The sequence below is a fragment of the Onychomys torridus genome, chromosome 5 (genome assembly GCF_903995425.1).
Source record: "Onychomys torridus chromosome 5, mOncTor1.1, whole genome shotgun sequence".
Lineage (NCBI taxonomy): Eukaryota > Metazoa > Chordata > Mammalia > Rodentia > Cricetidae > Onychomys > Onychomys torridus.
In genome coordinates, this window is record NC_050447.1 from 74,021,656 (window position 1) to 74,049,593 (window position 27,938).

Below are 27,938 nucleotides of genomic sequence, written 5' to 3' on the forward strand. Positions count from 1 at the left end.
CCTTATATATGCCAGACAAGAGCTCTACCACTGACCTATATACCTTAACACATTAATTCAATTCTTAGTATTTGCAAACAAGTATGAGCTTTAGGAGTCAATTTCATAGACTATCTTTGGAAGACAGTCAATGCAGCTATCTCCTGCTTGAAAATATAAACTATGTTCATCACTTAATTAAGTATACAGTGTGTCAAATCACATTCTCACTACAAAATACAACAGTACCTCTCATTCTTAGGCCATGAAATGGCCAATGGCTGAGAAACTACCATATTCCTATTTCTACTAAGTACCATTCTTCAGAAATATATTAAGTTCTAGTAGTGGCAACAGTTACAACATACACCTCTTTCATAGCACTTTTGAAGCCAAATAATGAAGTTTTAGATGTCTATTCTTATTAACTGGAACAACCCTGGTAGTTTACTGTGAGAACAAATATTATTCTCAGAGAACTTCTTGTTAATTGCTCAAGTTCATAATTGGGTTGCATTATATAACTGTTTTTTAAAATGGAAATTCTTTCTATTAAAATGCATTATTAAAACCCATTGTGATCATTTTTTTCATCAACTACTAAGCAGATAGCAAGCACAATATAAAGTAATCCTATGTAAATGAAAATATCTCTTTATTTTGTTCAGTATCTAACTGGTCTGGTACTAAAAGTTATTTTGCAGATATACAAGTACAGAGAGTAATTGTTATAAAGATAATTTGGGAGCTGGATGAGTTGATTGTGATTCTGTTGTGGACATAGTTAGGGGGCAAAGAAGGTAGTTTAGGAGAGTCATTAACCTCAGTCAGGTCAGACAACACAATGATCTCATGATGACAGAAAGTATACCAAGTAGACTGGTACAGGAGCATCAGGGTCAGAGCAAGAGCTCTGGGTGGTCAGCAGCACACCAGTGGTACCCCACTGGGATAGTTGACCAAATCCACTACCATTGCTGTGAGCCAACAAATTTCTATACATGGGTGATTTATAGATGATAGAATTTTTTTTCCAGTGTCTGGAACCTGAAGGGCCAAAGTCAAGGTGAAGTAAGAGTCCTCTTTCTGGTTCAGGGATGGTGTCTTCTCATTGTGCTCTCACATGGCAAGCAGGGTCAGACAGTAGCCCCATCCATCACCTAGCAACTTCCCCAAGGCTCTACTTCCTCATAGCATCACATCAGAAAGTCAAGGTTCAACATATGAATAATGTGAGGGTCACCAGCATCCTGCACACAGCAGGGATCTTATGTTATCTTAGACTACCTTGCAAAGACCATAAAGAAAATGTATTGGTAATGTTTTATAGTTTGTATCACTTATTTACATTTTATCTTTGGCATATGTCTTAGTTACTTTTCTATTGATGTGACAAAACACCATGACCAAGGCAACTTCTAAAAGAAGGCGTTTAGTTGTACTTATGGCTTCAGAGGGTTAGAGTCCATGATGGTGGAAGAAAGACATGATGGCAGGAACAGCAGAGAGCTCATATCTCAAACAACAAGTAGAAGGTAGAGAGGGCACCCAGAATGAAACAGAGCCTGTCCCCAGAGACGCCTCCTTCAGTGAGGTCACATCTTCCAATCATTACCAAGCAGTTGCACCAATTGGGGACCAAACATTCAAACATATGAATATGCAGGGCCCATTCTCATTCAAATCACCATAGCTTAGCTAATAAAATGAAAAGGTCAAATGTCAGCACATCATTTATTTTGTAATTTGTCAAGCAGTTAAAACTCAATGGCCATTTCAAGTTTACTGAGTACCACATTTCATTTCCAGTACTGGCTTTTTTTTTTTTTTTAAAGCAGAGTATAGTAGGGCTGATTAATGAAGTGCAACGTAAGAATGTCAGAGTGGATGGAAAAGGTGCTTGGATGGGAAGAAACCTATATCTATCTATAGAACTTTGTTACTACTTCTCACTCATTCATTTGGTTCTTTAGGCAAAACTATCAGCTTATTGGCAATCATGATACTGGTTGGGGATAGCCTGCACAATTTTGCAGATGGCCTAGTAATAGGGACAGCCTTCTCATCTTCATTGGAGTCAGGAGTGACCACAACAATTGCTATTTTGTGTCATGAAATTCCACATGAAATGGGTAAGTGTTCCTGCCTCCTGAGGGTGTCCTATGCATCCCCAGCAATAGTTTGCTTGGATTCTTCTCTAAACTTTAAAATGTGATAACATTATTTTTCAATTTTTAATTTATTTAAACCATAGCATAGCAAAGCAAAACAAAACAAAAACCAACCAACTAAACAAACAAAGACATTGTACCTCTAGATAAAGCTCAAGGGGGTCAAGAATCATGTCCCAGGAATTCCAGCTAATTCAGTACGGAAGAGAGTCATTCAGAGAAGTCTCACTCTAAAGAACTTTGGCATAAATTGTAAAGTCTGCATGTTAAATACAGTAAACAAGTTAAGAGAGAAACCACTGTGCCAGAAAATGGGCCTGTGAAATAAAACAACATTTAAATTAAAATGGAAGCATGAATCAACCTGATTAATACAGAATAATTAAGGCTAAGCATAAAACTGAAGCAACAGGTATAAGGTACCAGATATCCAGGAGATGCTTTTACTGTATAAACTTTGTAACTTTGTATACCAATCCTGCTTCCCAGGAACCAAGACTGACTAAAATAAGGATTGCTGAAACAGGCCTAGAATTAGTGGAGGGGTTGCTCCCTATGCAGGTGTCCTAGAGAGAGGCCTCCACCCAATTAACTTTAATTTTCAATTTGACACAGCCTAGAGTCACCTCAGAAGGGTATTTCATTGAGGGATTGCCTTTGAGATTGGTGTCCTGTGAGCACGTATGTGAGGGATTGTTTTCACTGTTTGTTGATAGGCTAGGAGAGCCTAGCTCATGGTGGGCAGCACCATTCCCTGAGCAGGTGGTTTTAAGCTGTATAAGAAAGCCAGCTAAGCATGAACCAGCAAGCAGCATTCCTCCAAGGTTTCTGCTTCAAGGTCTTGCTTGAGTTGCTGCCCTGACTTCCCTCATTGATGGACTGTGACATGGAAGTATAATACAAGACAAAGTCTTTCTTCCCCTAAGATTTTAGAGTGTTTAATCAGAGCAAGAAAGAGGACATGCTCATTCTTATGCTTTCAATTTCAAGTTCATGTTGTCCCATAAGCCACCCTTGCCCTCTTGTGTTCAATCTCCATTCCCCAAAGTCTCATTACCAAGTTATTATTGACCCACTTTAGCCAAGGTCCTTTCTGAGCCCATTAAAATTTAGCTGTTCTTGGAATCAAACCCTATGGCCATGTGTTAAGCTACTACATTAGTGGCTAGTGGTGTGGTACTTGACCCTCAACCTCAAATCATGGGACAGTGTAGCAGTGTGTAGAAGGCCAGTATGGTGGTATCACAAACAATTTCTGGGACCAGTTATGCAATGGAATTAGGGAATGGAGCCCTATGTGTTATCTCTGTTCAATTTCAGCCTCTGTTTGGTGATGGAGACTGAGAAATAGACACTCTAGATTTGCAGGTAGAATGTTCATCGTTTGGCACAAAGGTATGGAAAGAAAAGAAGGGATGATATTCTCTGGTCATTGTAGAAAACAGTTTTCTAAAGAGAGGTTTTGTTTCTCAAATCAACTTTTGAAGGATTTAAAAACCTCTGATTAAGCAGTTTTCCTCTTTCCCTGCAACAGACCCTGAATAAATAAGTCATAAAAGCCTGTATTACGTCACGATTCTTGTGGCAAGGGTCTAGGCCAAAGCAATGACAGGAATGAACTGAGGAACATCAATCAGCCTAGGTTCCATTTTTCTCAGTTGAAAATGCTGCAGGGTATCAGAGATTGGAGAATATACCACAGACCTCTCTGGAAGGGCTATATTTAGGAACAGGATAGATCCATTTCCAGCCTCAACTCAACTGGGCAGTGAGCCCCAGAGATGTGGGTGGCTGTGCCTCACTAACTGATCATTCATCTTTACTCTCCAAATCAGTTCCATTTGTTCAATTCAAAACATAAACTAGTAGGACATGAATTTGCCAAAAGCATCTTCAAATAAATGATGGTCCTTCCTGCCCCTCCCCCCCATGCCCAAACTCCAGGAGACTTCGCTGTGCTCTTAAGTTCGGGACTCTCTATCAGGACTGCCATCCTGATGAACTTTGTAAGTGCCCTGACCGCCTACATAGGACTCTACATTGGTCTCTCAGTGTCTGCTGATCCACGTGTCCAAGACTGGATCTTAACAGTGACTGCTGGAATGTTCTTATATTTATCCTTGGTGGAGATGGTAAGATTTATGAGTTTTCTCTTTTGTTTTGCTAACACAAAAAAATGTAAGAAACCACCTGAAAGCAAGGGGGAAAATCAATTAAAGGGGAGAGTGGTCAGAGTTGAGGAATGTAGATAGATAGAATAGAGATAAATACTCTGTGGAAGCCAAGAAGGTAGGTTGTAGGCAGAAGACACGCCACTCAAGACTCAGAAAATGCTGACATTCTGACAGTGATCTAAGAGGAAAGTACCCTGTATCATAGTCCCCAGTTGGGCAACAGACCAGTGACCTGACTTGTGTCTGTACAAAATGCCTTGACTTGCAGCTGAAATGGAAAGTTCTCTCAAACAGCCATTCTGCCTCCATAATGCACAACAGTTCAACCAAAATTTGTCAGTAGATTTATAACTAACTGTTGGACTTAGTTAACCAACCATATGTTCTAAAAAATAGGATTTCATTTTTAAATATGGAAGGACTGTTATTCTCATGAAATAAGGAAGATTATGATAGCCATTTGCTGTCCGTAACTGCAACATATTTCCTAAAGACATCCTTGCTAATGATAATGAAACTTTGCTCACTAGTTTTCATTTCCTATAATCTTATTTTTAAAAATGGAACCTATGAAAATTTGTCCACTCCTTCCCTCCCTGCTTCCTTGTTGGCTTCCTTCCTTCTGTCCTCTTTTCTTCATTTCCTTCTTTCCTGTATAATTCTGCTCTCCATAAGATGGGCCATTTTTCTTTAAAGTCACCATCTGTTAGACTTGTTCACATTTTGAATGTCTTTAGGATGGGGCTGGTGAAGTGGCTGAGTCAGTAGAGTACATGGCTAGCATGCACAGAGCCCCAAGTTCAGTCCCCAGCACTACGAAAGCTGGGCATGGTGCTACACACCTGTTACTCCATCACTTAGGTGATAGAGGCACATGACATGGAATTAAAATTCATCCTTGGCTCTATAAGCCTAAGCTACAGGCCTTGTCTCAAAACCCAACAAAAGTCTTTAGAGTAAAACCTTAATTATCAACCCTTCTTAGAAGGTTAGAAGGCAGCAAAGAAAAATGAAATGAATGGCTAAGTCAGCCTGAACAAAAGCAACTTCTGTTATTCCCTGTATCCTGGAGGAGATAAAGCAAAATAAACAGGCTTGAAGGTAATTTGTGGAGCACATCCTTAGGGATTGACTAGGGAGGCTGCAGAACCCAGTTATTTACTGTCCAGGAAGTAAGTACAAAGAGTTGTTTCGTAAGAAAAAAAAAAAATCAGGGAACAAGAGGCAGAGCTTTTATAACAGATTACCAGAGCATCCTGAAGGCAGGTTTCAGAGAGGTTCCCATGACAAGTGCCAGCATTTGAACCCTGTGCTTCTGAACCCTGGTAGCTTTTCTTAATTGCTGAGAGTCAAGTGAACAAAGTCAACACCAGGCATGCTTGTATTTACAAATGTTTTTAAACATTATTTGCCATGCTAAGAAAACATTTTCATTTGACAATGAAGCTAAAAGTGGATCAAATTCTACCTCTGACACCTGTCTCCCAACCCAAGGCCAGTGTCACTCCTGTGTTCCTCCTGAGATAAGGACTCTGGATTTCTAACCTTTTGTAAGTTGGAAAACACACACCACTTCCCATCAAGTGATGTGAGCTACCCATTGTTCAAACGTCTCTGTCAGTTTTCACTGTCAATTCCGAGTCTCCTGCTTCAGCATTCTCTTTCGTCCTTTATGGGTTGGTTGCAGGGTTCCCTTGAGGTTCATTTTGTTTTTTAACCTAGATTGGATCACTCTTCAAGGTATGATGGATGTGTATGTGCAGAGTCAATTTCTCTCCTTCGCTAGATGATATATACCTCCAAAACAGAACCAGAAGATGGTTTGTCTCATCTGTCGTTTTCCTCTTGCTGTTTCTGCTGTGTATACCATAAGGTTAAGGGAGAAAGCAAGGTGGCCGATGGCTTAGAAGAGCCCAGCTAGCATAAATTTTGACCTTACTGCAACTTACCATTGGCCAAAGAAGAGCCAACATCCTGGCAAAAAGACAGGAAAGGAAATACTGTGAATTTCCTGGGGCTGCTTCTAAAATCCAGGTCGCTTGCTCTCACGGCCTTCAGAGTAAATTCTAAACAAATACAGATCTTTCACATAGCAGCGACTTTAACTGTTGCTGTACTCTGGGGCTGTGCCAAAGAAAACAGTCTGTCCATTTAAAAAGAGGAAAACATGGTTTCAGAGACTGTGAAATAGCAAAGAAAATAAATGAACTGTAGCTAGAAGGTAGAAGGATCATATTAGGGAAATGAGGTTTGCTAATCCTTTAGTGCACCAGGCACCTTCCAAGGAGAGTTAATGTGAAAAGATAAGCTACATGTTTGGTTTGTTTGTGTCAAAGAAATGGAACTCCTAAAAAGAAGGAACTGTGGGCAAGAAGGGGCCATTAGCAATGGGGTCAAGTTAAAAGGACATCTTCCCTAGGGAAAACTGCCAGCCTTCATTCTCCCAAGTGGGACAGCCTTATCCAAATACATGGACTCCAAGTTGTGTTGAATCCTTTCTAAAAGACATGAAGAGTTACCGCAGCTCTGTGTGGCCAGGGGAATCAATATTCTAGTGTGAAAATCTGTGTCCCAACTGGGTTTTTCTTCAAAGCAAGGAAAAAGACACGTGAGAACAGTTCATTTGGGAGGAGACACAGAGCAAAGAGCAGGAGGGAAGCAGAGAAGGAGACAATTCAGCAGAGCAGGGCTCCTATTAAGTCGATGGCTGCAGGTTCTATCACTCAGAACCTTCTGAGACTTAAAATGTGCCTTTCCTGAGACAAGAAGGAATCTCTCTCTCTCTCTCTCTCTCTCTCTCTCTCTCTCTCTCTCTCTCTCTCTCTCTCCCTCTCCCACTGTCTGTGAGTATGCATATGTATATGTGTGTTGGAGGTCAGAGGTCAACCTCAGATGTTATTCCTCAGGAAGGGCCCATCTTGTTTTTGTGGCAGGGTCACTCACTGGGAGCTGAGGCTCAATGATTAGGCGAAGCTGGCTGGCTAGCAAGCCCCAGGGACCTACCTGTCTTTCCCTCCCAGTTCTGAGGTTACAAGTGCATGTCTCCCTACCTGACCTCTATATGGTTGCTGGGGATAGCATGTAGGCGCAAAGTTTGGGCAGCAAGCACTTTACCAATGGTACTATCCCCTCAGCGTTGAAAGAAGCTATTATTTATGGGCTTTTCTCCCACTGTTCAAAGATATTCCTATAGGCCTTCTGTGCTTGATGGACAAAGATGTTTCTACAGGGAGCCCAATACCATGACATTAAGAACCCCAGGACAGAGGGAGGAATGAGTGTAGGAGTAGAGCAAGGAACTGTGCAAGACTAATCATGCTCTTCTGGACTATTTGCTGCAGTGCTGGAATAGGAGATGGCCCGAGAGTATGAAGAGACCCAAGTAAAAGCCACTAACAATTTCTCTATCAGAAGTGCTCATGACCTCATTTGAATTTCAAGTTCCTTCTATCTCAAGGTTTTTCTCTGCCAGTAGCAGCCAGCCAAACAATCCATAAAGACTTAACACAAAAATTGTCAGAAAAAGTCCAAGACTTTGCTGCTCTTGAGGCCCTGTTTGCTACTGGTCTTTTAGCCCTCCAGAACACACACCTGTTTCTCCTTACTTCCATATAGTATGGGGGCCAGCTTGGGTTCCTTTCCTGGGAGGCACCATCCAGGTGTCACTGAGTGGTCTGAGCCTTGGACATTACCTTCATGTTTCCTCCAGTGGTCTGCTCACTCCTGCTAGACAGAGATAGCCAGTATTCCAAGGAGTCTTCCAGTTTCTAGATAGATTCTTCACAGCAGAAGCCCAGGCTCCTTACAGTAGTCAGCAGGGAGTACTCCCATCACCACGGCAACTTTCTTTGTTGGTTGAGCGACTTTATGGATTCCCCAGATGTTCAAATTGTAGTCATAGCTTCCAGTTCATTGGGATCTGCTGCACTGTCTCCAGGAACAGTCTCTGGAGAGTAGAGTACTGACTGCGATTACAGGAGCAGGAAGTACAACCCTAACAAAGGGAAAAACTAACAGCAACTGTGTTGAGGTGTTGAGAGTCTGTGATTTGTTGCTCTGGCTTCTGCTATAATTTCTAGCATTTCCTCCTTTATCCTCTGAATGCAGTTTTTTTCTTTATTTTCTTGTTTTATGAGGTATAATGTAGTGTCTACCATGGGTTTGAATTCTTCTTTTCTAGCATTAGCATTTAAAGCTATACATATCTCCCTGAGGCATCTCTTCTGACTCCCATATATTTTATTCTTTCAATATGCTCCTTTTGAATTGCTTTTAAATTTCCCATGTATTTTGTTTTCTTTTTGATGCATGGACTATGTATGTAGAAGTATATTGTCTAAGCAATATTTGGAATCTAAATGCCTTTCAGTTGCCAATTTAATTAAATGCATTTTTAGAGCAGGCATGTTTTCTTATATTTGTGCAGAGGTGTGTTTTGAGACTTGTATATCACACAGTCTATTTTGGTGAGTGATATTTCAGTTGTTAGACAAGGAGTCCTGTAAGTACCAGTTAAGTTGACTTGATTAGTCGTCTGGGTCCTATTTTCAAATTAATTCCTGATTTCTCCCACTGGTTGAATGCTCAATTATCAGTTCCTATCTGTAGGTTTGGCTACTTCTTCTCTTGGTTCTGCCGATGTTGTTTCATGTGTCTGGGTTTCTGTCATTTGCTACACGTATATTTGGATATTTTCTTCATCATTTTAGGCTGCTATGACAAATACCACAGTCTCAGTGGACTGAGCAACAGAAATGTACCAATCATAGCTGTACAGCGTGGGAAGTCTAAGATCAGGGCTTTGGCCTGTTCGGCCCCAATAAAACAACACTCTTCTTGGTTTTCAGACAGATGTCTTCTTGCTGTGTCCTCATGTGGGGATGCGGCAATGAATGGGGATTTGAGAATTTCAGTCTCTCTTCTCTAGCAGTGGTGCTAATTCTACCATGATGGCTTCACACGTGTGACCTATCAATTTCTGATGCGGTTAGAATATGATGTGTGCGCCACAGTTCATATATTAAATGCTTGGTTCACAGCTGGTTGGATGATTTGAGAGGTACCAGTACCTTGAAGAGGTGAAGCTTGGCTCTAGGAAGTAGGCTACTAGAGGCGTGTCTTTGAAAGGCATATCTTGCTCCACCCCCTCTCTATTACCCACCACCTCTCTTTCATAGTCCTGTCCACCATGAATGAAAAATCTCCATATATTGCCCACTCCATAATGCTCTGCCTCAACAGGGCACAGAATCTCAGGACCAAGTGTCCATTGGGTCAACACCTTCAAATTGTGAGCTAGAACAGATCTTTCTATAAGTTGCCAGCACTGGATATTTTAGCTGTAGAAAAGCAGATGACAGGCATCCTAGAACCTCATCTTTAAATACTTTTATACTAGGTACTGAGGTTTAAACCTGTAAGTTGGGGGAGACCATACCTAATTCACTCCTCTCATGGCTGCTGTGTTTCTCTGGTGAACTGACACTTCCACCACCTCTATCTGGGAAAAATCCTCCTCTTGGTGTCTGTTGTCCTTTACTGTTGCTGAGGTGTCCTTTCTATCTTTGTACCTTTCACATGCCTTTTGGGAACTAAGTGCTGCCATTCAGGTAGAATGTTTGAAGGGAGGACCTAGCAGAAGTGTCTGACATAACCAACCATCTTTGATTATTATCCATTTACTTTGCTTGTTCAAGTTCTCCAAATCATTAAAACAGTTGTCCTTTGACAATTTCATACATGTATATAATATGACAGTTTTGTATATGATATATGGAAGTGTTAACAAATATATATAATATATAGTCTCATGCAAGTATAGAATATATGACAATTTCACACATATATAATTGTATCAGTCAAGGTTCTCTAGAGGAACAGAACCTATAGAATAAAACTATATCCTATGTATTTAGAATCTCCTATTCTCTTTCCCTATCTATCTATCTATCTATCTAATCTAATCTAATCTAATCTAATCTAATCTAGATATAAGATTTATTAGGATGGCTTTCAAGGGTGGTCAAGCTAGTCCAATAATGGCTGTCTACTGTAGCTGGAGAGCTTTTCTCCAGGTGCCACCAAGCTCCCGCAGTCCCACAACCCATGTATAAAATAATCACTCAGATACTTATATTACTTATAAATTGTATGGCCATGGCAGGCTTCTCGCTATCTAGTTCTTATATCTTAAGTTAACCCATTTCTGTTAGTCTATAAGTTGCCATGTGGCTCGTGGCTTACCAGTACCTTACATCTCACTTGTCATGGCGGTGGCTGGCAGTGTCTTTCTGCCCCAGTCTTCCACCTCCCAGAATTCTCTTCTCTCTTGACCCACCTATATTTCCTGCCTGGCTACTGGCCAATCAGCATTTTATTTATACAGAGCGATATCCACAGCAGTCTACCAATGGAAAGTCCAAGAATCCAGTAGTTGTTCAGTCCATGAGGCTGGATATCTCAGCTGATCTTCAGTATACGCTGGCATCCCAAAGAAGCAGGCCAGTGAAGACTTGCCCGTGAGAGCAAGCAGGCAGAGTGGAAGCTTCCTTCTTCCACGTCCTTTATGGAGGCTGCCACAAGAAGGTGTAGCCTGGATTAAAGGTGGATTTTATCACCTCAAAAGATCCAGATAGAAGTAGATCTTCCCACTTCAAGTGATTAATCAATAAAAACATTCCTCACAGATGTACCCAGCCACTTGAGTTTTTAGCTAATTCTAGATGTAGTCAAGTTGACAACTGAGAGTAGCCATCAAAATAATATTTGACAATTTCATACATATATAATATTTGATACTTTTATAGATATTTATAATATATGTGTATGTATTTTATTATAGTCACTCATTTTTCTACTCTCTCATCTTTCTCCCACCTCCACCACCTTCCTCCCACCTAGTCTCCATCACACTTTCATGGTTTTTGGTTTTTTTGGCATGTGTATGAAGTTGTCCACTGGAGGATGAGTAACTCATTAGTGGCTATATCACTGAAGATAATGACTTTCTCTTCCTCAAAAATCCTGGATAGCCATTAGGACCCTTGGGTGATATGGGGGTCCCCATGAGCCCCTCCCCCATTTTTGGCTGAATACTTACTGGCTTTGTTTTATGCATGCCCTGTGTGGGCAGTCACAGCGATTGCGAGTTTGTGAGTGCCACAGCCATATCATGCCCACGAGACAGCATTTTATAGTCCCTTCCTATCATGTAGCTCTTTTATTCTTTCTGCCCTTTCTTAATGTTCCCTGAATCTTGGGGATGGAATATGGGTGTCCTGTTTAATCATGAGTATTCAACAGTGACCAGTTCTCAGTATCCTGACCAGCCATGAATCTTTGCATTAGATCCTGTTTAATACAACTTTTAAAATGATTTATTTTTGGTTTTTTGGTACAATGGTGTTTTGCCTGCATATGTGTCTTTGTGAGGGTCATTGGATCCCTGGGAATTGGACTTACCGGCAATTGTGAGCTGCCACGTGGGTGCAGGAGTTGAGCCCAGGTCCTCTGGAAGAGCAGCCAGTGCTCTTAACCATTGAGCCATCTCTCCGGCCTTTGATCCTGTTTGCTGCAAAGAGAAGTGGATTTTTTTTTATGCCGAGGATAGCACTAGTCTATTGGTATAGACAAAATATTTAGAGGCAGTTTGACAACATGCCCTTACAGCAGTAGGTTCATTCCCACCTATGAGCCTTCGTGAGCAGGTCTTCTGCATTAGACGTGAACTCCTATGGAGCAATCTTCAGATCTATTCAGAAAGAAGTTGGTTTCCTCTGTACTTGTCATGCCATTATTGCACCAGTAAGCAGCCTTGCTTTGCAGTTGATATTGTAGCATGCAAGGGCTAAACTTGGGGAAGACCATTGCTAACTCTTCTTTTCCAAGTGCCCACATAGCAATGACCATCACTAGTAGAGGCTAGCTAGCAGGAATAAAACCTTCCAGTTCAGTTCTAGCCTGGATTCTTTTATTCTTCAGCCATGATGTGTGTTATCTTCAGAAATAGACTATTTACCATCCAGTTCTGGTGGACAACTAATGACAATAACCATAAACCATACAAATTCTTTGTGGACAGGGGCTTCCTAGCCAACAACTCCCAGGTTAGTATCCCATATCTGGCACTGGGATTTTTATTTAATAAACCATGGCTTCTGGGATCAGCACTATCAATCCATGCCTGGTACTGTCATGCAAAGTCTTTTTTAAGCCAGTATTTTTAAATTACCTTATAAAGCAATGAGTTTCCATATGGCTTCATTATACATCCTTAGTTTCTCTTAAATACCTTCCTATACTCCATATTCTTCCCATTTCTCTTGATACCTTACCATCCCCAGTATTCCTTCTCTCTGTTTTCATAGTAGATGTGCTCTAAATCTTAATTATAACTAGATTTGTTGGTTTGATGATGTTTTCAAAGTCTTGTGTTTGCCACAAATATTTTATGAGAAATAACATTTATACATACAATATTCTATCAAAGTTATATACATATAACTCCTCCTGATCTGGAGGAGCCTGTGGCTGTGTTAACTAATGCCAAAAGTTACTTTGAAATGTCTTTGAGGTTTAAACGTTTGAAGATGAGTCTTGAAAATAGGAAACTTTGATCTGGCTATGATCAGGGAAAAAAAGCTAAAACAATGAAATGAAGGTCATAGACATGTAACATTGCTGGCTCTAAACAAAGAGGAAGAGGCCAGGAGCCTCTCTAGTCCAGAAGATGGAAAGGACAAGGAAATTGACTTTTCTCTAAAGCTTAAGAAAGGAGTCCAGCCCTGATGGCACAGGAATCTTAGCCTGAGAAGGCTCACACTAAATTTGGGACTTACAGAACTCTAAGATAGTACATTTTTATTGTTTCAAGGCACCCAGTGTGTGGTCATTGGTTAATAGCAGCCGGTGAAAACTAATCCATCCCTCGCTATCAACTTCTGTTTAGATGTAATTGGAAATGGAGACAGCTTTGTAAACGCATCTTTTTCTGTCTGCAAAACTAAAATCCCTTCTGAGAAAATTCTCAGAATTGAAAGTGCACTGATTTCTCAGACTCAGCATGTCTCAATTTAATAAATCACTTGGATGTGAGGAGGAATAAAACCCTCCAAGTAACTTCTTCAGCAATTTGGATAGAGAGGCTTTATTTTTTCTAAATGATTATCATGTATTCTATAATGCATAAATTAGTTAATTTTTAAAGACATACATAGTTATGCCAGGGAAAGTTTATTTTTGGAGCTGAGGCAAAGTCTCAAACCTTCAGGCATTTTTCCTAAGGTTTTAGATCCTGCAGTCAGTTTCTATAGCAACAAGTGAGTGGAAACCTCAAGGGACTCCAAGTGCACTGTAACTGGAGATGTCCCTGGAATTGGGGGAACTGGACGACTGCCCAGGGTCCACTCTGTTCTAGAACTCTCGTGGATGTTGAGAGCTCGAACTCACTGAGGTGGCAGTGCAGAAAGAAGGGAAACCAGGCAGAGTTCGGGTACCATTTCCATGGAGATCCTAGGCACGCCAGTCGAGAATGCAAGCAGTTCTTCATAGCTGTAGTTTCAGTATTCAGCAATCAGTTAGCCACAGACCAGAGATCCCAGGAGAGAATTCCATCTGCACTGGACATGGACGTTTCTCTTGTCATTGTCCTCCAAACAGTGCAGAATAACAAGTATTTATCTGGTATCTGCTCTGTGTCAGTTCTCGATCTGCTCTCTATTCATTTGATTTATAGTATATCCCCTCCCCGGATGTGTATCCGTTATATGCAGTTATTGAATTACTTCATGTAAGGGGCATGAGCATCTTCCAGTTTTGGCATTGGAGGGAATTCCTGGAATAAGTGTCCCCTGGAGGCTGAGGAATGATTATATGCCCAGATTCTTTCTTATCAAACCCCCTACACACACACCACCCACCAGTCAATATAGCAGTTTTCCGAATCATTTTCTCTGCCCTCACGCCATACTTTTTAAAAATGTTCCTCTTCAATAGCTTTCCCTTTCCAGGACTATCAATAGTTTTCCGTTTAATGTACGTCTCGTGTAATATTGGACGAAGAAAAGCCATGGTGAAAGGCGTTGTTTAGAGGAACGTAATACCTTACTACTACCAGCCTCGGGAAAGGAAGTGCCTCTCAGCAGGGACATCACAGCCAGATCTCCCTGCAGCATTTTCCAGCTTCCAGGGAATTTTCTCTGTGTGAAAGGAGGGGACAGAATATTTTTAATTTGAATCTTTAAAACCTATGCAAAAAATGTAAAAAAGGAAGATCTCATCATTAAACTCAGCCAGTAAATAAACTATCAGTAATTTTCTAGGCTGCTTCATGATGATTACAGTTCAGCAAATGTTACACTTACAGTCACTGTTACCATCATTTCAAGATAGCGAACTTGATGAGAAGGATGTGAAGCAGACACATGTCTAGGCTGCACTTCTAATCACGTGACTACAAAATTGAACTGGATCCTCCATTTTTAGGATTTTGATTTAATTGTATCCTTAACATTATTTTATTTATTTGTGTGTGTGTGTGCATGTATGTATGTATTAGGGGGTTTGTGTGAGTGTTCATTTGTACAGTTATATACATGTGTGCATATGTATATAGAGGCCAGAGATGAAATTTGCATGTGATTCTTCTGTTATTCTTATGTATGTACATGCACACACACACACACACACACACACACACACACACACACATACAACCTTCTCAGTCCATTTAGTATTACATGTCTGTTTATGATTTCAGGGCTGATTGCATGGTATTGGATGACCAATTAGAGGCCTCTTCCTGGGGAATACAATTTATCCTACTCTAAGCATTTCTTTTGTCTATAGTTCTTTGCCACCTTACTTTTTGAGGCAGAATCTCACACTGGACCCTGGAGCTCTCTGATAGGCTAGGCTGGCTGGCTATGGAGCCCCAGGGATCTGCCTACCTTTGATTCTACAATGCTGGGAGTATCAGCATATAAAGCTTTTTATCTGAATGCAAGGGATGGAACTGTGCTCCTCAAGCTTGAGAGGTAAGTACTTTATCAGCTGAGTTATCTCCCAGCCTACCATCCCTTCCTTACTTTTTATTTCATTAACTTTTTCTACTTAAGAAAAATGCAATGAAATTCATTCAGTATCTACCACCACCAGGCTGACAAATAAGCCCTTTCTGATCTGAAAAAAACTAGTAAATTATTTTTTTCTAGAAGTATGACAATATATACGTGTAATCCTATTGACTGTTATCCATTCACAGAAAGGAAAAATTTAAAGGCATGTAAAGTAGCCTTTATGTACACATTTGTTTTCAACAAATGTTAGACAGTATACATCAATGGCATTGTATTAAATACTCACTGAGAAAGTATACCCAGCATTCAGAGCCCATTTCAGAAACAAAATTAATATTATTTCATATTGATAGCTAGTTCTTTACAGAAGAAGTATGATTCCTTTTTACAAACAACTTCGAAAGACTTCTGATCTTTCTGTAAAACAATGACAATAAATCAGTTAAATATACGTTTGAAATTTTCTAATAAGATACTAACATATCAAACTCACTCTGTAATGTAAGGAAACCAGCTCCTGGAGATGTTGGTATTTTCTCCCTCACCACATGTCTTAGCTGCTCCTTTAAGCCATTCTGTAAATGCCTGAGCACACTTACATGTGCACACTTTCCAGAGTATCATTTTTAAAAATAATTTTAATCGATAGATACTGATGTTAATGGTCCTGGTCATCTTTAGCTATCAACTTGACTCAGACTCCAATCATCTGACAGAAGAATCTCAACTGAGGAATTATGTAGATCAGCTTGCCCTAGGGGCATGTCTGTGAAGGATTGCTAATTGATGTAGGCTGGCCCAGGCCACTGTGGGTGGCACCATTCCTTTAGTAGGCAGTTCTAGACTGTGCAAGACAGTTAGCTAAGTGTGGGTCTGTAAGTGAGACAGCAGTTAATGTTCAGCCACGGTTTTTCCTTCATGTTCCCGCTTGAGTTCCATCCCTGACTTTTCTCAAGGATAGATTGTGACCAGGAAGTGTTAGCTGAATAAACCCTTCCTTCCCCTAAGGTGCTTTTGGAAAGGATGTTTTTATCACAGCAACGGAGATGATACCGTTGGTAGTTCTTTTAATATTATTAGATAAATCTACCTGTGACTATATGGTAACAGATGGCTTAAATCATTACATTTAGACTGGGCACATTTCTAGGAGTGGGAAGTATGGCAATTTGAGTTAGTCTTTTGAGGAATTGCCAGACTATTTTCCTCTGTGGCCACACCAATTTAGATGATCATAATCAATGGAGAAAAGCTTACAATTTCCCCATATGCTCACCTACATGTGTTGTTTTCACAAACATGTTTTTTAAAGTGATTAGTTGTTACGGATTATATATTAGCATGTCTGCAAAATCCATGCATTAACTTTAATCCCTAGAATGACAACAGATATTAGGAAAGATGGCTTTGATGGTAGCCAGGGTTGATGGGGTCAGGTGGATGGAGCCTGCACAACAGGCTTAATGTCTCATAAGAAGAAAGTGAGGCGGGTGCTCTCTGGGCTATGTGGACATACAGGAGAAGGTAGAATTTCATAAACCAAGACTAGACTTAAAATTTCACAGACTCTATAGGGGATTTGGGTTTCCCAAGCTCCAGAGCTTCATGATGTACTGTTGAAGATGTCCAACCAGTTAGTACACCAGAGCTGCCCTAGCTGACCCCAGAAGATGCTGATGTGAATCTGTCTCCCTGTGGTTTTCACTTGCTTTTCTCTAAGGAGGAGTGATGCTAGGGAGAATTTCCTAGGGTTACTAGTCATCTGTATATCTTCTTTGTCAAGCTTCTACTCAAGTTCTCTGTGTATTCCTGCTATTGAATTCTGAGCTCCTTATATATTCTGCATATTGTCTTTATTGGACACATGCTTTGCAAATATTTTCCCATGCCATTGACTGCCTTTTAAGTCTGCACAATGATTATTTTTTTTAAATTTATAAAGACTACAGTTTTAATTTATTTTTTTTGAGAATTTAATATGCTAGTACTATTTTTATACAATTTCCACACTTTTCTCCCCTAACTCTTCCACATACCCCCAACTACCTCTAAATTATTGACCTTTCTTTAGTTAATATTTTCACATACACACATATGTGTACACATACACGTATATGTATCCTACTAAGTCCATTTAGTGTGGCTCAGATGTTTATGTGTTTAGGGTTGCTCACTCCGGGATTAGAAAACCTAAAAGGGGCTCACCTCTAGAGAAGACTGGTTCTTCTAGTATTCACTAATTGCTTGCAGCTCTTCATCTAAGGGTGGGGCCTTATAAAATTTCCTTCATCTGTGTTCCATGTCAACTGGAACCATTTTGTAGGGCATTTTTAGGGAACCGATTGTTCAGATTTAATGGGTACAGATTTCCTGTCATATGTAGAAGATATGATCTTGTAGCAATCGCCCTGTTCTTCTGGCTCTTGCAGCCTCTGAGCCTCTCTTCTAGGATGTCCCCTGAGCTTTAGGGGTAGGAGATGCAGTGTAGATGTACAGGTTAGGGTTGTGCACCCCATGATCTGTTCTCTGTGTTTCAACCAACTGTGGATTTCTTCAAGAGTCTCTACTTGCTGCAAAATGAATTTTCTTCTATGAGAATGAGAGCTATACTTCCCTGTGGGCACAAGGATACATTTTTATTATATTCACTTGACCTACTTTTCTCTTCTTGCCTTTGAGTTTTATGTCTTAAAAAAATCAATGGAAAATCAGTTTTTATGAATCTTCCATACTTGCTTTTAAGAATTTTGTAATTTTGAATCTCATATGTTTAGGTCTTCGATCAATTTTGAGTTAATAGTTTGACTCAAAGTCTAAAGTTGGTATTAGTTTTCTTTCTGAGTCTTCTGTGTCCATGGATTTTGACAGATATATGATGACATGTATCCACCACTGTCATGTTATACAGGAAACTTTTACCTCCTTAAATGTATCCATGCTCTCTCTGCTTATCTTTCCTTTCTTTTCTAACATATGCAAACTGTTATTTTTTATTTTTTATTTTTTTACTTCCTCTGTACTGTTGCCTTTTCCAGATCATTATATAGTTTTATAGTATGCTGCCTTTCTAGTTTGTCTTCATAGACTTGGAAATGCACATCTAGCCGGGCACTGGTGGTGCACGCCTTTAATCCCAGCACTTGGGAGGCAGAGGCAGACGGATCTCTGTGAGTTCAAGGGCAGCCTTGTCTACAAAGCGAGTTCCAGGAAAGGTGCAAAGCTACACAGAGAAACCCTGTCTCGAAAAACAAAACAAAACAAGACAAAAATGCACATCTAAGAAACCATTTGTGCTAGCCGATAGAGCTGTGTCTATGGAACTTCAATGTCTGGGCCCTACTAAGGAAAACAGACGCAGGTGCCATGAGAGTTGCTTTTTGAAGTAGATATTATGAGCCTCTTTTCCTATAGTGAATAACACATGAGGACAGGAAGGACGTAATACTCATAGTCACCATTTGAGATACATCCAAGAAACTTTTCTTGCATGTGTACATATGTGCAGGGCATGTATGTGTATATGTGTATGGATGCATATATGGATTGTGCACACATGTTTCACACATGTGTGGAGGCATGAAGTTGATATCTGGTGTCTTCCTCTATCACACTATTTTACATGAGTACAGTTTTTCTTTGAACACAGCGTACCAACTGTGAATAGTCTAATTGGTTGTCTTGCTGTGGGAATCCCCTATCTTTGCTTATTGAGTGCCAAGATACAGGTGGCAGCTACACTCATTCAGGTTTTATGGGATGTCTGGGGATCTGAACTCCAGTCCTCACACTTGCATGGTAAGAACTTTATCCACTGAGTCAGATCCCCAACCTCCTACTGGTTTTCTTGATGTTAGTCATCATGATTAGCCTGAAATGAAAATAAATCAAAAGATAAATGCAGGGTAGTTCCAGTTTCTACTTCTATGGTAGGTAAGAATGTCCAGTCTCTGTTTCACATACCATTTCATATACCCATTTACACACACACACACATACACACACACACATTGAGAACTGTTCAGTTCATTTACCCGTTTATGGACTGAATAATTTGGAGTTTTTATGTTTAATTTTGAGTTCTCTTTGTGTGTGTTTGAGTGTGTGAGTGCGTGTATGTCTGTATAGATGTGTGTATGCTTGTGTGTGTGATGTGTGTGTTTGCATATGTGTGTCTATGCATTCATGTACATATACCTGCTCTACAATCTTTCCTTGAGACAGTCTCTCACTGAACCTAGAACTATGCTGGCAGCCCACAAGCACCACTGTACCCCACACAGTGCTAGGGTGTGGTATGCAGCCATGCTTGGTTTTGTTTCAATGTAGGTACTGGGAATTCAAACGTAAGTGTTCCTGTTTATGTAGCAAATACTCTTACCCACTGAGTTCTTTGTAGAATCTAGTGACGAAGGCCCCATCAAATGTGTGGTTGGCAATGACTCTTCCCATTCTGTTGCCTGTTTCTCCACAGTTTGCTTCCTTGCTGTGCAGAAGCTGTTTGATTTTACACAGCTTTACTTGTCAATTCTTACCATTATTTCCTGGGTTACTGGAGCTGTTTCAGCAAGTCTTTACTGAGACTTGTGTTCTGATGTGTTTTCTCTTAGCAATTACATTCAGGTCTTCAGCCCATTTTGAATAGATTATTTTTGTACAGTGGTAGATCATAACCTAGTTTGAATCTTCTCCAGTGGATGCAGTTTTCCTAGCGCCATTTGTTAAAGAGGCCATCTTTTTTCCAATGCGTGTTTTCAGCATCTTTGTTGAAAATTAGGTGTAGCATGAATCTTAAAAGTTCTTATTAATAAAACAAACCTGGAGCCAGGTATTGGGATGAACGCTGAAAGATCAGAGAAGCAGAACATGCCACAGCTACCTCACCTTGCCAGTTCCTTAGCTGATCCTGTTTCCTCAGACTGGAAGCCTCTAGTCCTTATCCAAATGGATCTCAGGTGAACTGTGCTGCTAGAAGCTTAAAAGCTTAACCAGCTCTAGTTCCTGGTTTCCATGCTTTATATACCTTTCTGCTTTCTGACATCACTTCCTGGGATTAAAGGCGTGAGTCGCCATGCCTGGCTATTTCCAGTGTGGCTTTAAACTCAGAGATTCAGATGGATCTTTGCCTCCCAAGAGATAGGATTAAATGTGTGTGTGCCACCATTTTCTGGCCTCTATATCTAGTAGCTGTTCTGTTCTCTGACCCCAGATAAGTTTATTAGGGTGTACAATATTTTGGGGAACACAATATCACCACAATTAGGTGAATTTATTTCTGGGGCCTCTTTTATATTTCATTTTTCATAAAGTTTTTCTTTTGCCACTAACTGCTGTTCTGTAACTATAGGTCTGCAGTATAGTTATAATCAAATATTATGTCACCTCCAGCACTGCTCTTTCTGCTTCAGACTGACCTGGCTATTTGTGTGCTCATTTGTATTTTCAAACGCATGTTAGTTCTTTTTCCTAGTTCTGTGGGAAGAAAGTTATTAGACATTTTACAGAGATTGGATTTAGTTGGTAGATCCGTTTTCATATTATAGACAATATTTGTTCTGCCAATCCGTAGGCTTGAGAATGTTTGGGTGTCCCCTTTAGTTTCTTTCTCCATTGTTTTTGAAGTTTTCATTGTAGAAGTCCTTTATCTCCTCATTTAGGCTTATTTAAGGTTTAAATTTTAAGTTATTATAAATGGGAATCTTTCCCTGATTTCCTTTTCATCAATTTATTATTGATGTTTAGAAAGTTACTAATTTTTATATGTAGATTTTGTATCTTGCTATTTTACTGTGTTCATCAGACCTAAGAGTTTTCTGGTAGAGACTATATTATCTTTCAGTATATTACCATATCATCTTTTCCTGTTTGTATCATTTTGTATTTCTTAGCTCTAGCTACAACTTCAAACACTGTATCGGATGACAAGAAAGTGAATACCACTATCTCATTATTGATTTTAAATTAAATACATTAATTTTTCCCAGTATAATGTTGGAAAAGACAGCATATGTAGGCATTATTATGTTGAGATATTATTATTTTATGCGATCCTAGTTTTCATTGCTATGATAAAGTATTGACCAAAACCAACTTGAGGGAGGAAAGAGTTTATTTGGATTATACTTCCATGTCACAGTCTATCTTTAAGGGAAATCATGACAGGGACTCAAGCAGAAACAGAAGCAGAGAACATGGAAGGATGTTGCTTAATGGCTTGTTTCCACTGACTTGCTCAGTTTGCTTCTTTGTACAATCCAGGACCTGCTTAGGGGTAGCACTACCCACAGTGGGCTGGGCCCTCCCACACCAATCATCAATCAAGAAAATAACTGAAAGACTTGCTTATGGGCTAATCTGGTAGAGGTTAATTTCTCACTCTTCATAGATGCTTTTAGAGAATCTAGCTTGTGTCAAATTGACAAAATTAAAAAACAAACAAACCCAAAAATCCAACCAGCATGTATTCCTAGTATTTTTAGGGCTTTATCATGAAAGGACATTGACCTTTGTCACAGGTCTTTTTTGCATTCATTGGAGGTAATCATGTGATTTCTATACCTAAATATATGTATTTGCTGTGTTGCATTTATTGATCTGCATATGTTGAAGCATCCTTTCATCCTGGGGAATGAAGCTAACTTGATCATGGTATATGACTTTTTTTTAATGTGTTGTCAAATTTGACTTGAAAGTATTTTGTTGAATATTTTGAATCTATATTCATCAGGAAAATGATCTATATGTTCCTTTTTATCCATCATTTACTAATTATTTTAGAAAAACATAAAACTGGTTTGGTAGTGTACCTTCCTTCTCAGTTGTATGGGAGTTTCTTTAAATTAAAATTATATATATATATATATATATATATATATATATATATATATAATTTCATACATGATTACTTTATTTACATCATTTCTAATTTTCTCACTCCCTTATCCAACTCCTCCCAGGTCTTCTCCTCAAATTGGTGAATTTTTCTTTAACTTTCACTGTAGACATATACGTAAATACACATGTAAACACACATACTCACACATCCTGCTGAGTCCACTTAATGTTTGTTGCTCATATGTATATGTGTTTATGGCTGACCACAAGGAATTTGGATAATCTGTCATGGGGCTCATCCTTTGAGAAGACTGATTATCTTCCCTCAGCAGCTATTAGTTGACTGTAGCTCTTCATTTAGGGATATGGTCTTGTGAGACTTCTCCCATCTATATTGGCATGTCAATTGAGTTGTCATTGTGAAGGTCTTGTTTAGGTGACCGCATACTTGAGATTTCATTTGTGAAGCTTTCCTGTCATTTGTAGATAACATTATGTCCCAGTAGACAACATGGTCCTCTGCCCCTTACATTCTTTGTGCCCCCTCTACCATGATGTTCCCTGACCCTTAAGTGTAAATATTGTATATTTATCAGTTAGGGTTGATACCTACAACTGTCTATTATTCTCTGCATTTAACCAGTTGTAGATTTCTGTGATAGCCTTTGTCTGTTGCAAAAACAAGTTTGTATGATGAGGAGGGAGAGATACTCTTATCTCTGGGTATAAGATAAAGTATTTGGGAATGTAGTTTGAAATTGTAAGGATTTAAGACAGTGGCAGCAGTAGATTCATGACTTCACCAGACATTGGTAGTTGGTTAGGTTTATAGTAATAGACATGGATTCCCACCTATTGAATGAGACTTAAGTACAATTAGACAGCTGTGGGTTAACCCCAAGATCTAAATGCCATTATTGCCCCAATGGACACATCTTGCCATGTTGTTGTGGTTGGTGGGCTTTACAGCTGTGTAGGACTGTTGATTTCTTTTCTCTGTATGCTTGCATAGCATCTTTGGATACTATGAGAGCTAGTCCTTAGGAAGGAGGTTTCCAGGTCAGTTATGGAATATTTTGGGGAGTGCTGTATTAGCTCTTCTATCTCACTGAGGTGTGGCAGAACTCAGCAATAATGCACCCATTTCTAGAATTGTCTTTGTGGGGAGACTAATATTTCTTCAATATTAATGCTTGTCAAGTATCTGGTTGAATTGCTTATTCTTGCTTGATTTAATTTTAGAGGAGTCTAGAACTTTATCAGCTTATTATAGATTTTTTCAGCTTTTTGGAATTTCATACAATGCATTTTGATCATATGGAGAAGACACAGTGTCAGGGACATGAGGAACCTGGTCACATTGTGTCTGTGGTCATGAGGCAGAGAGGAATGAATGCTGGTGCTCAGCTCACTTTCCCCTTTTCTTTCAGTTTCTGGGTCCCACATCATGGATTGATACTGCTACACTCACATTAAGTCTTCTCCATTAGCATTTTGTGAAAAGACCTCCATAGACCTGCCATGAGTTATGTTTTCATGATGATTCTAAATTTAGCCAAATTGACAATAGAAAAAGAACTGTTCTAGGTAAAGATGAGTTTCCCCCAGAAAATTCAAGTTCCTTGGGTATAAGATGTTGATTTGAGTCAAGCAAATTAATAAACACAGTAGTAAAAAGAGGTAAGTTGCTTTTCTACTTGAAGGCTTCAAATTGTCTAGCAGAACCATAAAGAACACTTTTCTTAGTGCGTCTCTGAGCAAGATGCTTTTACTACAATTATATTCCTGTCTCTATACCTCAGTGATAATATACCTTATCCATAGTTTCAGTTCCTCTTATTTTATGTTATAGACTACAGAGAGATTTTAAAAAGTACAATATTACAATTCTACTGTCCTAGACTTCAAGGAGACTTTTCTAATGAAAGTCTAGGGGTGGCAAGAGTTGTGCATTTCAATTCTTGTTAAGAATTTTCAAAATGGGGAGAAATATATGCCCTTGAAAATTAATTCCCATTATTTCTTAGAAAAGTTATGACTGAAATGGGGAAGACTCTGAGTGGACTTAGAGTTGAGAAGTGATGATCAGACATGCCTTGACCTTTGGTATTTCATATTTGTCTCTCTTATCTTAAAAAGACTTTCCAAAGGATTTTCTGGCATTTTGATGCATGTCTAAGACACACTGTGACTCCTGTATCTACCCATTATCTTGCTAAAAGAGCCAAGTGTTGTTTCAAAAGCAAATTTACTGCTGTTTGTTATCCAGTACTTTTAGCAGTGGATGGGAGACATTCATACAGGTCCCCCATATCAAAATTCAAACTTCCATCTGGGGATTAAAATATCATAAAATGTATAAAAACATGACTTTCCTTGTTTGTTCACATCTGCAGCATAAGGCAGTCTGGCTTTGTAGATTTTTAATTCACATTATATGTCTTAGAAACATGGAACTAGTGCTATGGTGTCTTTGTGGCAAAGATGCTGTAGAACCTGTGTTCTGCCCTGTATCTTTATCATTTCCTGTGTATGGAGTGATGGTTTTCCATCTAGTGGAACACCTTTCAACATTGTTATTTCCCACCTTTTTTTCTAATGTCATAAGAAGGCATTTTCAGAACAGGCAAGGGTGAGTTTCAGATAGAGTTGGCCTTTTTACTCCCAAATAAGCTGACTTGGCTCTACCCTGGATCTAATATCATGTCTGTAGAGTTGTGAGTAAGCTATTATCTTCCCAGAGACAGGATTCCACATAACTGAAAGGAGCTAAGCATTTTATCTCTCACTGGATTATGAGGAGTAAAGGATGCAGAGGAAACACAAGGAAGGATATGTAAATAGAGGTATATGTGAAGTAAATAGAACGTGCATCAGATTTTGTAGCATAAGCATTTTAAAAGTATATTCTATGTGAATGTTGTTCTTGGAGCTTGATACAAGTATTTGTGTTTGCTTGATCATGATGCTATCTGCATAGAATATAAGACCAATGAACTCCTCACTGGCAGATGTTCTGTGGTTGTTTCAGACAGCCATTTTCTGCCATTTGTTAGACACTTCAAGTAAGCAGCAGGTCTATAGGCTTAGGTTAACAAGAAGAGTAAAAATTAAAAACTGCTTTAATTATTGTGACTTAGTTTTTGGGACAGAGTCTCACGTATCCCATGATGGCCTCAAACTTCCTATATAGTTGAAGATGACTTCTGATTTTACTTCCTCCACCTCCTGAGTGCTGGGACTGTAGGCATGTGGCACTATGCCTGGAGCATGCTGCTAATTCAGCCACATCCACTAAATGACAACCATTTTATTTGTAAACTAAGTTAGAGAGGTAATCTTAGCTCAGTATTTGGAAATAAGTTTATTCAAAATATGAGCTATTAAATGACCATAGGTGATATAATCAAAATATAATTATGTTGCCTGGCTTTGGAGTTAACTGTCAAAAATTGCTTTACATTATTGACATTCAAAGATATTGGGTAAATTCAATTGGCATTATTGATTCTTTGAAAATACTACCACAAATTGATTCTTAAGCTTTTAAGGATAAATGATGTCCACTATATACATAAACTTTAATATAATCTGGATATAGATTAATTACCATGGTATTAGGAAAATAGTTATCTATTTCTGAGTGTCATCACAAGGTACCATGGTGACCATGGCATTTAGAATAACTACCATCTAGTAGAAGCCAAGGAGACAGCTGAGCACCCAACAGTAGCTGTCAGTGATGTCAACATTAAGTTAGATCTCCAGGCCACAATGACCTGAGTCTCTATGTATTTCAAAGGAAACAATCATGCCATGATACTCTGTCAGATCCTGTTAGGGTAAGGGATTTGAACTAATACAAGCCCTAACCACACTGGGCTCTTCCTACAAAAGCCTGGATGCAGCTTTCCTCCCAAATGGTGCTATGACATTTGATAGACATGAAGTTATTGCCACTTGTCTCTTCAAGAATAAAATACGGTCCTAGGAAATGATTTCTTTGTTCTAAAGGTCATGGGGACCTTGGTCTTCTCTTTGACAGTCAATAAACACAAGTGCTTTTTGCAAAAGCTAGTACATTTAGATGTTTTGTAAGCCTAATGGAGTAATCAGAAATTGTACCTTTTATGTCTTATTTATTTCACATTTAAACGCATTCTGAAGACAGAGGGAAAGTTGGCTTGCATTGACAGCTGTGTCATTTTAAGACTTCTGCCAGTGTCAGAGTCCTTCCAGCCACCAGCAAGTGGCCCCGTTTAGCTTGCATTTCAAACTTGTGGCAGGAATAGGTACCGAACCCTGGTAACTATCTGGGGAATTCTGAAGGTTATTAAGTTCTGAATAACAGCCACTCATGCTTTCCCACCAAGCTTTTCTCAGCAGTTGAATATATCTGGATCTTATTCTGGTTTTTCCTTCTTTTTTTAGCTGCCTGAGATGACTCATGTTCAAACACAACGACCCTGGATGACGTTTCTCCTGCAGAACGTTGGATTGATCCTAGGCTGGCTTTCTCTTTTGCTCTTAGCTGTATATGAACAGAATATTACAATATAAGTTAAGATTCTCTAATATCTTACAAAATGAATTTATCCAGTCATATCTCATTTCTTCCATGTTCTCTATGCTGATCACTAAATTTGGTATTTTTATTTTAGACAAAGAATCTGTCTTTTATTTTAACTTACTGATTATCTATTGTAATTTTTTTAGAATTGTATAAAGGTTGAGTCTGTCTTGCATTGAAATGTTTAATTTTGTTCCTGACACTGTGGTGGACCACAGTAATGGTTAATGTTAGTAAATTCTGAATTCTAGTCAACTGCAAAAAATATTATTTCTCTAAGAAGAATGTTTATTTGTGGTATTTGAAGCAGACAGGTGCCTTTTGGGATAAAAATTACCTGCAACAATTTTGTGGGTTTTTAATGCTAATAATACATTTGTGATGTATAGACCATAAGCAAATAGGGTAATAGAAATATAATAAAGGCTAGTTTTAATGTGGTGGTTTCAATTAGCTTCTGTTACTTTCTATACAAATCCTGCCTTTCAAGCTGCTATAGCATGGTCACCTCGAAGAATCAAGACCTATATCAGTGGTATATATGAATAAACAACTTGGGAAGCCCAAAAGATATGGTAGGATGTCTATCTGTTTTCCTGTAAAAGTCAACACACATCTGTTCAAGGCAAGAATTGTTGATGTTCCTGAATCAAAAGGTAACAAAGAGTCAGGCAGGAATCCAATGACTCAGCTCTCCTAGGTTATATAATAGGCTGTGTGTGTGTGTGTGTGTGTGTGTGTGTGTGTGTGTGTGTGTGTGTAATCTTACTGATGAGTTATATGTTTCCATTATTTCTGGGGTCACTTTAAATGGGATATCAGTAGGTAAATTCATGAACAAGGAACATTACTGGTAACCTAGAATATTAAAATAGAAAACAACTCAAGCTTTAATAACGTTGTCCTTTGGAACATGGTGCCTACTGTTTTTCTTAGTGTTTAATGATGGGTCTTGACAAGGGAAAAGGTTGTTTTGTTATAATTGTGACTCACAGCACTCAGTTATGTATCTCTCCTACCTCTTACTCACCAACTGGTAAAAGTTCTTTGTCATGCCCCAACCCAAACATAATCTTTTAAAACTACTTTGATTTCCAAATGAAGTGGACTTCATCTGTCTTTGTGCTTGCCTAGAGTC

The 27,938-nt window shown here is 39.1% G+C and overlaps 1 protein-coding gene across 6 annotated transcripts in view; it reads left to right on the forward strand.

The window, feature by feature from the left end:
* The window catches only part of Slc39a12 (solute carrier family 39 member 12), an 80,440-nt gene extending 53,190 nt beyond the window's left edge, over positions 1 to 27,250 (forward strand). For 5 of the 6 annotated variants that reach the window (XM_036187690.1, XM_036187692.1, XM_036187689.1 and 2 more), the window contains 3 exons: positions 1,953 to 2,111; positions 4,095 to 4,282; positions 26,662 to 27,250. In XM_036187690.1, the coding sequence (XP_036043583.1) occupies positions 1,953 to 2,111; positions 4,095 to 4,282; positions 26,662 to 26,790 (476 nt within the window). In that variant the 3' untranslated portion in view covers positions 26,791 to 27,250. The remainder of the gene's footprint in view (positions 1 to 1,952; positions 2,112 to 4,094; positions 4,283 to 26,661) is intronic. The other variant, XM_036187693.1, reaches the window with a different exon arrangement.
* The last annotated feature ends 688 nt before the right edge of the window (positions 27,251 to 27,938 follow it).